Source organism: Piliocolobus tephrosceles, chromosome 7 (genome assembly GCF_002776525.5).
Source record: "Piliocolobus tephrosceles isolate RC106 chromosome 7, ASM277652v3, whole genome shotgun sequence".
NCBI classification, from domain to species: domain Eukaryota; kingdom Metazoa; phylum Chordata; class Mammalia; order Primates; family Cercopithecidae; genus Piliocolobus; species Piliocolobus tephrosceles.
Genome location: NC_045440.1, coordinates 55,588,624 through 55,602,139, shown reverse-complemented (window position 1 = coordinate 55,602,139; position 13,516 = coordinate 55,588,624). Strand labels below are relative to the sequence as shown.

Here is a 13,516-nt window from a genome sequence, read left to right as displayed (position 1 = left end):
GGGTTTGCTGTCTGGACTCCCTGCTCCATCAGGCTATGCTCTACAATTTAGCAAGACCATAGGCTGGGTTTTATTATCAGGTGGGGCTGTAGGCTAAATTTCACAGCTGAGAGGGGCCATAGACAGGGCTTCATGGTAGGCTGGATTGCTAGCCTAGCTCCCTGGTCAGGCAGGGACACAGGCTTGCCCCATAGTTGCTCAAGGTCACTGGCTGTGCTGCCTTCCCTAGTGGAATCACAGGATGGGTTCTATGTCATGGCAGAGTCTTTGTCTGGGCTTGTTGATCAGGCAGGGCTGCAAGATACGCTCCAGAGTCAGGCCGGGACTTTGGCTTGGCTTATTGCTCAGGCAGAGCTGTAGGTTAGGCTCCATGGCTTGGCCTGACCACTAGTTTGGAACCCAAGACAGGCAAAACTGCAAACTGTATTCTCTGGCCAGACAGTACCACTAGTTTTGCTCCATGGTTAGGCAGAGACACTGACTAAGCTCTCTGGTTAGTCAGTGATAATGATAACAGCAGGGATGCAGTGCTATCACCAAGTTCTGTGCACTGGTTGCTGTGAACCCTGCCATGCTTCTTTGTTCCTGGCTGACCCCATAGAATCTAGCCCTGCCAATTCCCCCAGTATACCCTGTAGGGCAAAGCAGAAGTGAGTTTCCCATGAAGCACCCCAAAATGTTGGAAAAGCTGGATGTCCATCTAGGACTAGCTTGGTATGATGCCATGCCAGCCTGAGGGAGAAGTGAAGCAGTCAAAGTGTAACTGCTTCTCTTACCCTTTTAATGAGAACTTTTCTCATTTCTGTGGGGTGCATCAACCTCACCCCCAGTTTCTGGGATTTTCACAAAGTCACTCTTCTCTGTAGATAATTGTTAGTCTGTCTTCCTGTGAGGAGTACTGAAGCTGAGCAAATTTTATTCTATTATCTTGCTGATATCATCTGAACTGGGGTTTTATTTCTGCAATTTATTTTCTATTTAAGGGGAGCAACATTATTAACTCTTCTTAATAAGTATTTAGAAGTGAAAATTTGTAGAAGATGTCATTTTAAAAATATTTCAACTTTTGTAACTAAGGAAGAAGTTTAAGTTAAATTGTCCCTAGGATCTGCCATCCACAGGAAAGTCAGTCATGTCAACAGGGAACTGCATAGTGCTGCCACTCCTAAACTTCTGAATGAAGTCAATGTAAAATATCACCAATCTCCAAGTTTTAGGATTCCAAGGAAAAAAAAGGAAAGAATGGAAAAGAAGATAAAGAAGAAAGAGGACAAGAAGGAGGAGAGAAAAGAAAGTCATCCAGAGTTGTGCCAAAATCAAAATGACGTGCTAACACCCATCTAGCTAATAATGGCTAATAGTTTGTAGGTCCACATGGACATCTAACCTTTAAACACTGAAAAGACCCAGATAAACATTCTTGATATTTCATACTCACTGACTTGCTCTAGCTCAGCCAACCTAGTCTTGTTTTCGTATGTTTCTTCCTCCCACACCAGCCTCCAGACATTTCTACACATACCCCCATGACAGAAATAGCCACCCACCAGCCATCTGCCAAGCTGCCTTCCTGCCTTCATTCATCTGAAAAATTATCTTAAACCCCATCCTATCAGGATGTCTCCAACAGTTTGTGGGCAGTATCATAAGAGTCAGCCTAAAGAGCATAATGATAAGAGTGTTTTGTACTTTATATAAAGTGCATTGATTCTTAACTCTTTCAATCTGCATAGATATAAAGTACTGTTGCACGCATTTCACAAAGGAGGAAATTAAAGTTTACAAATATTAAGTGCTTTATCCATATTTCCTTATATAGTAAAGGGCAGAGTTGGAGGTCAAATATAGGTCTTCTCTTTGCTGCTGATATAAATTGTTTTTACAAAGGCAAAACTGTATTATCCATTTCTGTTCTAAGAAGCATAAGGGATATTCAATGATTAGGCAAGTGCCCTAGGAGTTCACAATAAATATTAAACCTATTCATCTACAAAATTAATTGACTTCATACAATAGTAAATCAGAAGCAGAAAACGACTTTCTAGGAGTGAATGGCGTAAGCACTAACTTTTTCCAAGCAACAGAAATACTACTTAGATTTCAATTTGCAAAAATGCAATAAAAAGCTCAACTAAATCTCTGGGCAGGTTTATAAGTAAATAATATCAATATAAGATACATGGATGCGTTTATGATTCCCTCAGAGAAGGATCACAAGAAAAATTCAACAATGAACGCCCCCAAGATAAAGCAGCCAATATTAAACAAATTTCAGCCAAGTAATTTTTATTACATTTTTATGATTTCAACAGATATTCATGAGTGTCTAGTCTATGTCAGGCAATGAACAGATTCAAGGGTTAGCAACTGAACTAGGTCTAGTCCCTGTTTTCTAGAAACTCCTCTCTGCCTACTGTCTCCAACTTTCTGCCATAATGGACATTCTGCTCTTAATTTTGCCTTCATTGTTTTCCTGAGAATGTTTAATTTCCTTCATTTTGGCTCTCAGTGACATTCTAGGTGCAACCATAGAGCTGAACTCTATAGTCTATAGAGGGTATATATCAAAATTGCTACAAAGCCACTGACATCATTTTGCAAGCCCTTTTTGAAACTAGAATCCTCTTCTTTTATGAAGTCCGACAATCAAGTTCCTCTTCAAGGCCTATGATTGGGTCAGGAGAATATTACAGTTACCCTACGTTGTCACCTACCATATGAACCAGTTATATGAAAGGAAATTTTCACTGTTCTGACAATAAGATAGTCAATGTCTCAAGAGCCACTTGGATGGTGGTTCTTCTATTCCAAGGATTTGATCACATGACATAGCCTCGAATCCAAATTTATATTGGGCAAGTTCTTGTTTATCTTCGGCAAGTTATGGAAATCATGGAAGATTTCATGGAGAAACAGAAACTTGAATTAAAAATAACAAAATATGATCGAGATAGTAAGAGCAGAGCAGGACTTCCAAAATGGCAGACTGAGACCCTCCATAAATCCAGTGCTCCACAAAAGCAATAAAAAAAACTATTGAAATGAAATTATGTAGAACTCTGAAAATTAGTCAAAGGATTATAACAAATTGAGGAGCATGTATTCAATGAAAACGATGAACATTGGTAGAAACATAAGGGTTTGTGTATTGTACGTTGATCTACTCTCTACCACCCTCCCCAACTTCACAATAGTCTTGAAAACTGGCAACCTTGCAACCACAGTAACTATTACAACCAACAGTGCCGGGCGCGGTGGCTCAAGCCTGTAATCCCAGCACTTTGGGAGGCCAAGACGGGCGGATCACGAGGTCAGGGGATCGAGACCATCCTGGCTAACACGGTGAAACCCCGTCTTTACTAAAAATACAAAAAATTAGCTGGGCGAGGTGGCCGGCACCTGTGGTCCCAGCTACTCGGGAGGCTGAGGCAGGAGAATGGCGTGAACCCGGGAGGCGGAGGTTGCAGTGAGCTGAGATCTGGCCACTGCACTCCAGCCTGGGCGACAGAGCAAGACTCCGTCTCAAAAAAAAAAAAATAAAATAAAATAAAATAAAATAAAATAAAACCAACAGTAAGGTGATCTACACCTAAACACAACACAGTAAAATTTTTGAAAGCCAAAAACAAGCAGAGAATCTTGAAAGCAGCAGAGACAAACAACTTATCATATGTACAGGATCTTTAATAAGGTTAACTCCTGACTTCTCATCAGAAATCATAAAGGCCATAAAGAAATGGGATGACACATTCAAAGTACTGAAAGAAGAAAACCATCAACCAAGACTTGGATATGCAAATTAAGACTTTCCCAGAAAAACAAAAATAGAGAATTCATCACTAGCAGACCTGCCCTACAAGAAATACCAAAGGGAACTCTTCAGTCTGATTTGAAAGGACACTAGAAGGTAACTTAAATCCATACCAGCAAGAAAGTTAAAAGATAACTCAAAAAATGGGAGAAAAAATTGTAAAACATATATATGATAACAGATTCATATTCAGAATTTATAAAGAACTCTTAAACTCATTAATAAAAAGACAAATGATCCAATTAAAAATGGGCAAATCATTGCTTCTCAGCCCTTTGGCTAAGATCAAGTATAAAAATGGGCAAGTCATTTGAATGGATATTTTTCCAGTGAAAACACATCAATGGCCAACAAGCATATGAAAAGGTGCTCAACATCATTAGTCATTAAAGAAATACATATCAAAATCGCAATAAGATACTATTTCACATCCACTAGGATGGTTAGAATCAAAAAACATATAATATCAAATGTTGATAAGGATGTGGAGAAAGATGAAAGCTTGTACATTGCTGGTAGAAATGTAAAACTGGTGCAGCTACTTTGGAAAACAGTTTGGCAGTTTCTCAAAGTGTTAAACATATGATTCAGAAATTCTACTCCTAGGTATATACCCAAGTTTATGTGTGAAATGCTACATACATAGTGAAACAATAACATGTTCACACAAAAACTTGTACATAGATTTCCATAGCTGCATTGTTCACAACAGCTGAAAATGAAAACAACTCAAATCTGTATCAACTGATAAATGGATAAATAAAATCTGGTTCATTCATATAATAGGATATTATTTAACCATAAAGAAGAATAAAGCACTGATACATGCTGTAACACTGATTAAGCTTTAAAGCATTCTTTACGCTACGTAAAAGAGTGTCAGACACAAATACTCCATATTGCATGATTCCACATATATGAAATGTCTAGAACAGGCAAATGTATAGAGGCAGAAAGTAGATTACTAGTTTCCTAAAGCTGGGAGATAGAAAAATGGAGAGTTTCTGCTAATGGGTACTGGCCTTCTTTTTGGAGTGATGAAAATGTTCTAAAATTAGATTGTGGTGATTGTTTAGTACATTCACAGGGTTGTACACTTTATACACTTTAAATGGGTGAACGTTTTTTACCCTGATTTGATCATTATACAATATATGTATATATTGGAACATCATACTATACCCCATAAATATATATAATTACGTATTCAATGTATTGAATTTAAAACAAAACTTTAAAACATAAAAAAATTTAAAAATATTAAAAATGAATGAATGTTATGATATGAATGTTAGGGTGAATTACATCGCAAAAAAGCACTTTTAACAAAAAGAAATGAAGACAACTTCCATAGATCCACAGTTATATACTCTAACTTGCACAAAGAAACTGATAAATTGTAATTGAAATTATTAAACATGTTGTATGGCAGAAATAGATAACATGACATTGGGATGTCATAGGGATTTAACAACCATTAAAATTTACCAGTGTTTACTATGTTTTGGGAAGCAATGTGCTATGTAAATCAGATACTTTCACAAAGTAGTTTTTCAAAATGGCTCAAGAGTAATACCATTTCTCAGAGTTTGTCATAGGAAAATAAGTAGCTTTGGTTAAAAAAATAAGAAGAAAGGTAAGGTTAAAAGTATGTTTGTTGCAGCATTATTTATAATACCAAAAACTTGAAAGCCATTTAAATGTCCAACAACACCAAAGTGTTCTCTTTATCCATAGCATATTACTTAGTGTCTAATCAATAAAAATTTTAAGTGGGAAGACGATGTAGCTCCTTTCATAAATGGCCATATTACATGTAATACAGGGCGCTACAAAATTGCCTAGGTAGTACAATATTAATAGCAAACATTTATTGAGCATTTCAGATACTACACTGAGGATTAATTAATTTAATCCTCATTCTAACCCTCTGAAGTAAAGATTATTGAGGAAAGTGAGGCCCAGAAAGGTTAAATAATATGTCCAGGTCACTATGCTTGTAAGTGGCAAAGTCAGCATTTGAATGTTGACCATTTGACTCTTTCGCCCATGTCTTAGTCATTAGGCTTCACCACTGTTCCATCATACCATCATGCTCCATCATATGTGTTAGTGTGCTTGTGGAAAACATGTATGGGTATGAACAAAGACTGAGACAGATATTCAAAAATGAAAATACTCAGCTTGATGGTAGGATTAGTAGTAAATTATTCCACTCTAATTTTTAAATGTTCTAAAATGCATATACTTTGTTGCCATTATACAAATAAAAAATGAAGAAGAGACAAAAATCTTATGTCCCAGTTGTTATTACTGTTTCCCAGCTCCCATGGGATAAAACACGTCACATATACCAAGCAAATTTAATGTGAATGCAATACCAAAAGAACAACAAAAAATTACTCTCCATTTCATCTGTGGGGATGTACGTCACAATATATCTTAGCAAACAAGTTATCGCTATATCATTTCTACCTTGAATATATCTGCAGTGTTAGAGTTAAACAGCTGGTGTTTCCCAGATCCCAAAATAATAGGACCTGAACATTTCATTTCTCCATAGACATAAAAGAACACTGTTGCCGTGGTGCCAGCATTTTCAGGATCCCCAGTGACAATGGTCACCTTCCAGTCTCCATCTGCAAAGGAAAAAGGAAATCAATATAAAAGTATAGAGGGAAAACACATTAATATTAGGAAAATAAAGATTTCTACTTAATTTACTTGGTTATGAATAGTTTGTGAAATCAAGTGCGAAAATAATTGCTTATCATGGATTTCCTTCTTGAATGCTAGCATATAAAGAAGTTTTGGAAATATTGTAGCTTAATTACAAAACAAATAGCAGTGGGCTTTTGAAAACAATACATATTTTGGGCAAAACAAGGAATTGGAGGCATTTAGAATTAAGTGTTTAGCTGAAATACTTAGGAGTTTATTTAGGCAAATAACTGTCAAATTTGGGGATGGGAATGAATGACAGGCATCCTGACAACCTGACGTTAAGGCATCATCTGTCCTAGAAGAGTCCTATCAAGCTACAGTAGTAACACAGTTTGGTGATCCTAGTAGATAGTGCTAAGGATGTAGAAGACATAAAAACGAGGCAAAAAATTACTAACTTTCTTTCTCATGAAAAATTGCTGGAATTCCCTGAGAGCTGGAACAAACCAACAAGTAAGGAAAAAAATGCTGTACTGGACAAATAGGTCTTGGCAGAAGGAGTTGGGCTTGGGGAGGGAGGATGAAGAAAAGACACGTTTGAAATAGAGAAAGACAATGCATCGGGAAAGCATAGGAGATCACTGAGCTTCCTGCTGCAGTGATACTGAGAGCACAGAAAGGCTGAGACAAGCAGAGCATGGCAGGAAACAACTTAAAAAGATGTATAAGTTGTTTTATGATTGGTTTAGTTAGAAAGACAAAATAGGTCTTCATTTTATTATTTTGTGCACTTCTTTGGGAAACTACATCATCAAACCCACAGCAATGAACTCCTCTCACCCTGAGTCCACACCACACAGCCAAGCATAGCAAAGGACAAAGTCCTGCCAGTTAGAACTCTGTGCAGGGCATGCACCTCTACTCATCACAGCTTGTCCCTAGAGTGCAGGGGTAATCTGAAGATGTTGTTACTGTTGTTTTCCAAGGCTCCATAAACCTACTACCTTGTGAGTAATTTTTATATTTCCAAAAAACGATTAAAACCACCACACTCTGCCCACCAGGTTCTCAGCAACTCTTCCATTAAGATGTGATTTTCTTTTTAACTCTCCCCACCCGCCACTGTCCGTATATCCATAAACAGCATTTGAAGATCTCTAAACAGTTTGATAAAACTTGCATCAAGTAAATTTTGCATAATGTCATCTTTGTTAAGAAAGATGGACACAGTACCTCAAATGGGCAGCAGAACTCAAGAGGGTGCACTGCTACTTCTACCCTGCAGCCAGCCAGCTTTCAGGAACTACAGTTCATGCGGCAAAATAAGAAACAGGCAAATCTAAAACTAAGTCCCATTGAGAATCCTATCGTCATTTAATTCTTACAGAAAACCTCACACCTGTGCTTTGATGCATAATTCAAGAAGTTGAAGGATCTCTTTCCTTTTTTGTAGGCCTCCTTTCCTATCTCATCCTTATCTCCTTCCCGGGCCATCTGGACCTGCTGTCTACTACTATCACGATCCCCCCTACTATCATGGGGGCAAGGACGGGAATAAGTTTGCACAGAAGCTTGGATGTCTTGTTTACTGAAATAGAGGCAAATAGCAAGGAACCACTGATTCGTATAATATGTCTGTGTTCCTCCTTTTTGGAATTAGCATGTCACGATGACACAGGCCTTAAGGGTGGGATAACTAATGAAACATCTTCTGCAGTTATTTTTATTCACTTTCAAGTTTTCCTAAGCATGTTTTTCTCTTTGCAATTGGAAAAAAAAAAAAAAAACAAATTTTATATTTCATGCTTTAAAAATCTAATCACTGAACTTCTCTAAGAATGTTTCACTACCTTAAATACAAAATAGTTGAGAACACTTGTAGAAAATAACATAGAGGAACATTCTGAGTTTATTTTTAAATTAAAAGTTCCACTGCCCTATGAAATAATTTATTTATAACAGGGCTAAAAGTATGTTTACAGTTTTTGTATTGCTTGTATATGTGCCAAAATTACAAGTATTTTCTGTAATTTTCTATTGTAAAAGTTTTTTCACCAAAAAAATCAAAAGAATATGCCTTCAGATATTTTTATCTATACGTTTCTTTTCTTTTTTTTCCTTTGCCTTATAGCTACTGTCTATTCAACCCCAAGGACTCATATCAAAAAATGTTGTCATCTGTTAATCCCTGTGGAAAATTACTTCTATTAGAGTTTTCAAAGGAAGAAAGAAAAGTCCATGTAATTGAAGTCTAAATATTTATCTTACATTTACCAATGTTTTGAAAGATTTTTTAAAAGTTCGTTGACTATGCAATAAGCCATTACTGACAATCTACCTCAGGCTGTGCCCTTTCATTCTCTTTTCCAAGCTTAAATTGGGGGAGATACTATAGCAATGTCTTTCATTTCAATAAACCCTACTGCAGATAAAAGGAAATTTTCTTGGAAATCACAGCCTTAAGAGGCTTACTTTCTTTTGTGTTAAAAATACTTTTAAAGTAGTTCGGATATACTCTATGATCTCCAAATATTCCATAATAAATTCAGATTTCTTCTCAACAATGACGTAAAGTCTAACAGGATCTTCCATATTTACACTGAGAAGTATGTGCTCTGCCATTTCCATTCTCATGTAACCAGGTGCAATCAATATATGTAAAACTGACCTAGAGAATTCCAAACTTCAGCCTACAGTTGTTCCTCAGTATCTGTGGAGGATTGTTCCAGAAATCCCCATAGATACCAACGCCAATAGATGCTCAAGTCCCTGATATACAATGGTGTAGTATTTCTGTATAACACACACACATCATTTTGTATATTTTAAATCATATCTAGATTACTTCTAATACCTAATACTATATAAATGCAACACAAATAGTTGTTAGAATGTATTGTTTAGGTAACAATAACATGAAAAAAGTCTGTACGTGTTCAGTACAGACACTACCTTCCTTTTTAAAAATATTTTTGTTTGTTGTTGGTTGAATCCATGAATGTGGAACATCAAGTGTAATGTAGGCCAACAATTGGAATTAAATTGATATCTGTTAACAAGTTGACTTACAGATATTGTGTCCACATTATGCACAAACATTGTGTTCAACATTCGAGAGACTCTAAGGAACAAGTGAGTTTGATGATCAAATCAAACTCCACACAGTTTATGCATCTTACCTAATACCAAGTTTACTAATGATTCACTAGCAGGACCCAGGACAAGCATTCTTCCCTGCAGAGATCATAGTCCAGGGGTTGGCAAACTATGGCCCATGGGCCAAATCCGGCCTGCCACTTGTTTTTGTAATTAAGTTTCATTGGAATGAAGCCATGCTCATTTGTTTATGTATTGTACATGGGTGCTTTCACACTACAAGAGCACAGTTGAGTAGTTGCAACAAAGATCATATGGCCTAAAAAGCCTAACCCAGGCTCATCAGCTGGCAGCATAGGGGAGCTATCTCTTCAGATGTCTGCAATTGCAGCACTAACTAAAGTTGTGTGAGAAGTTCCAAGCAAAAAATCACCTAGCTGAGTCACATTAACTTGCTGAAAGGTAGAGATAATAATAAATTATTGTTTTAAGCCACTGAGTTTGGGGGTGGTTTTTCACACAGCAATAGATAACTAGAATAGCTGCTGAAAGCATTTCACAGATAAGGACTCTCCATTATCTTTTTACTTATAAACACCATTAGCATTTTTATCAGGATGTCTAGTTATTAGCATGTATGCACAGGGATTTGACTGAGTCACCTCTTTCATGTATCCCAGGTGGAGGAAAAAATTAGACTGCAGACTTGTCATTAACTGTTTCCTTCACAATGTTTTCTTATCAAGTGGAAATGCATTCTCAGGAAAGCATGGCTGAGTTATTTTGGTAAGCAAAGTTGCTACAGCTAGTAAAGTTCAATAGCCCTTCCTTAGATCATAACATTTTTTCTTTACCTTATTCTGTGTATTCTGTTACAGGGGTTACATGCATTTGACTTTGCAGTTCAGAAAATTAACCCTGTTGTTGAATATAGAAACATCTGTGTCTAGACACGTTTTCAGTTACTTGGCAACTACCCACTGAATACTCAAAGAAATGCAGAGAGGATGCATGTAAATTAAGCTCTTCCATGCAATTGTTAGTTGGGCATATTGAGGGAAACCACTCTTCACATCTGCTTGCCTTAAGTCACTGCAATGCAATAAAAAAACCGATGGAACAGTCTGCTTTGCCTCATTGGACAGCAAACGTGGACCTCATGACTCTTACCTTAACAGAGTAGGACACAGGAAGATTCAGTGAAAGCAAAAAAACCCAGCGCGTCTCTGCAGACTGCAGTCTCTCACTTCCCTGACTATAATAATCAGGGGTAGATTGAGACAGCCTAAAAAGACCAAGAGCCCTGTGTGTGAAATGTTTGGCTCTTACTTGGTGGAGAAGTTGAGGGTTGTGGCAGGGAAAGATGGAGAAGAACTGCAGGTGACTTGGGGGATAAAACTCAAAAGTTGAACAGATCTACCTCCAAAAAAGTCCTGCAGAGTACCTCAGATTTTAGGTGATGAGGAAGGGTCAGAATAAATAAAACTTTCTCTATCATTACATCCATGCTGACATAATATTACATATAGGTTGGTATGCCTGTCTAATGTCTAATCTAGCTCTTTTTATAATATTGATGCCCACTGCCCATAACACCCACCTCCAAGTAGCCACTGGACCCCTCTACAGCCTCCCTCTCACACGGTGACCTTCCCTTGTGCCAGCCTTCAGCTATCCTGAAAGGCTCTTGTCTTCCTCCAGGACTTGGACTAAAATCTTTCAGCCAAAATGTCCTCTCTTTCAGCTCTCTCCTCTAACCTGGTGAACATCCTAGCTCAAAGGTCAGCTTCTCTTAAGAAGCATTACGTGGCCAGGTGCAGTGGCTCACACCTGTAATCCTAGCACTTTGGGAGGCTGAGGCGGGCAGATCACGAGGTCAGGAGTTCGAGACCAGCCTGGCCAATATGGTGAAACTCCATCTCTACTAAAAATACAAATATTAGCCGGACATGGTGGTGCATGCCTGTAGACCCAGCTACTCGGGAGGCTGAGGCAGGAGAATTGTTTGAACCGGGAGGTGGAGGTTGCAGTGAGCCGAGATCATCGTGCCACTACACTCCAACCTGGGCGACAGAGTGAGACTCCATCTCCAAAAAAGAAAAAAAGAAGCATTGACAAACAGCCCTCCCTGTAATCAGAATGAACCACTCTCCCTCTCATGTCTATACTGGACCCTGGCACACTTCAACATTTGGACATGCAAGTAAGTGCCTTAACAGATCAGGACCCTCTCCACCCAGACTGTAAGCCCCTGAAGGGCAGATTTTGGCCTTAAATGTCTCTGTATTCCCAGTGCCTAATACAACATTTGGCACATAACAGCCTTTCAAAAAATGAATGGGTGATTTATGAAACGTTTTGGGATCTGTTAAAATGTATTTTGAAAAGCAAGGCTGCCTGTATGAGGAAGGATATTCAAGATACTATTAAGATTATTTCAGCACAATGTATAACTACTTACCAATTAACAAAAACAAGTCCTTCTGATGATGTGTCATTAGTGTCATTTTTCATACAAAGGACAAGGACATTATTATTTGCCTCATAATTGATCTTATTATTAGCACAAAGATAATCGAAACAAATATTGACCTTGTATGATCCACATTTTCAAGGTCATATAAATATATTTATATGAGATTTAGCAAAGATACTGTAAACAAGACAGACCATTCTAATTTTTATTAATTTTATCTCCAAATAATTCTATGTATATAAATTCACAAGTCCTTCAAAATACAACCTCATAAGAGGATCATGAGATTTTTTTTAATTTTAAGTGCTTTACAAATATTTTTATTCTTTCAAGAGACAAATATCATTAATCCTATTATACACGTAAAGCAATAGAGAAATTCTGTGCTGACTACCACAGGAGTTGGGATAAATTTGACACCGAATTAGAAACAGCTATGCTTCCTAGAATAAAATGGTTTTGAACAGTGCTCAATTTTCTCCACTTTAAGTCCAGAAAACAACCATAAAACATTATCAGAAATGAATCTGTTACCTATTTTATCTTGATATTGGTCTAAGATGAATCTCTTGTTATTCCTGTGATTGTTTACCACTGATTATTGTATGATGTAGTAAAGGACACTCCACTTTACAGGGCTAAAGAGAGAAGACTAAGAAGAGTGACAGAGTCAGCCAACAGGGTGGGAAGTGCTTGCTGTAGTCCAAACATGTGCACAGTGGGACTACAGCCGCAGCACTCAAGACAGGGATAGGTTCCATTACAAGTGAAACATACAGTTTAAAAGCTAATGTTTATTGGATACATAAGATGTACCAGGCTCTGTTCAAGGTACTTTATGGATATTATTTAATTCTCACAACAATCCCAAGAGTTTCTACTATTACCTACATTTTATAGGAAAGAAACTGAGGCATAAAGAAATACACTGATTTCCCAAGCCATGCAGTGAGTAAGTGGTGCAGTCAAGATTCAGAATCTGCACTGCTAACTGGAACACTCAGCAGCCTCCTGCATGTGAGAACTTGTTGTACATCCCCTGCCTATTTAGTACATCCGATTCCACCTCAAATCTTGACCCTTAACAGGGAGGAGAGTGTGAAAATTAAATATCAAATTCTTTCCAGATGCCCTAGGTTCCCTGTGATGATTTTCAACCTGGATTCTAGCAGCTCAGCCTTGGCATTTCCACCTTGTCCTCATCCCAAATTCCCTTCCATTGTATCCTTGATACTTGCTGCCAAACCCCTTCCATGTCCCATTGCCTCTTTAATCACCCACCGTATCTCGGCTTACATGGAAAACTTGACTTGCCTTCCATTGACTACAGTCATCCTTCGGTGTTCCAGGGAGATTAGTTCCAGGATGCCCCCTCATATCAAAATCCAAAGATGCTCAAGTCCCTCATAGGAAATGGCCTAGTTGGCCAAGAATAGTAGCTCACATCTGTAATTCCAGTGCTTTGGCAG

The 13,516-nt window shown here is 37.8% G+C and overlaps 1 protein-coding gene across 1 annotated transcript in view; it reads right to left on the bottom strand.

Annotated features, from left to right (window-relative positions):
- Positions 1-13,516, bottom strand: part of RP1 (RP1 axonemal microtubule associated) — a 323,400-nt gene that overhangs the window by 88,661 nt on the left and 221,223 nt on the right. Inside the window, exon 25 of the mRNA XM_023184239.3 lies at positions 6,287-6,450. Within this exon, the coding sequence (XP_023040007.3) occupies positions 6,287-6,450 (164 nt within the window). The remainder of the gene's footprint in view (positions 1-6,286; positions 6,451-13,516) is intronic.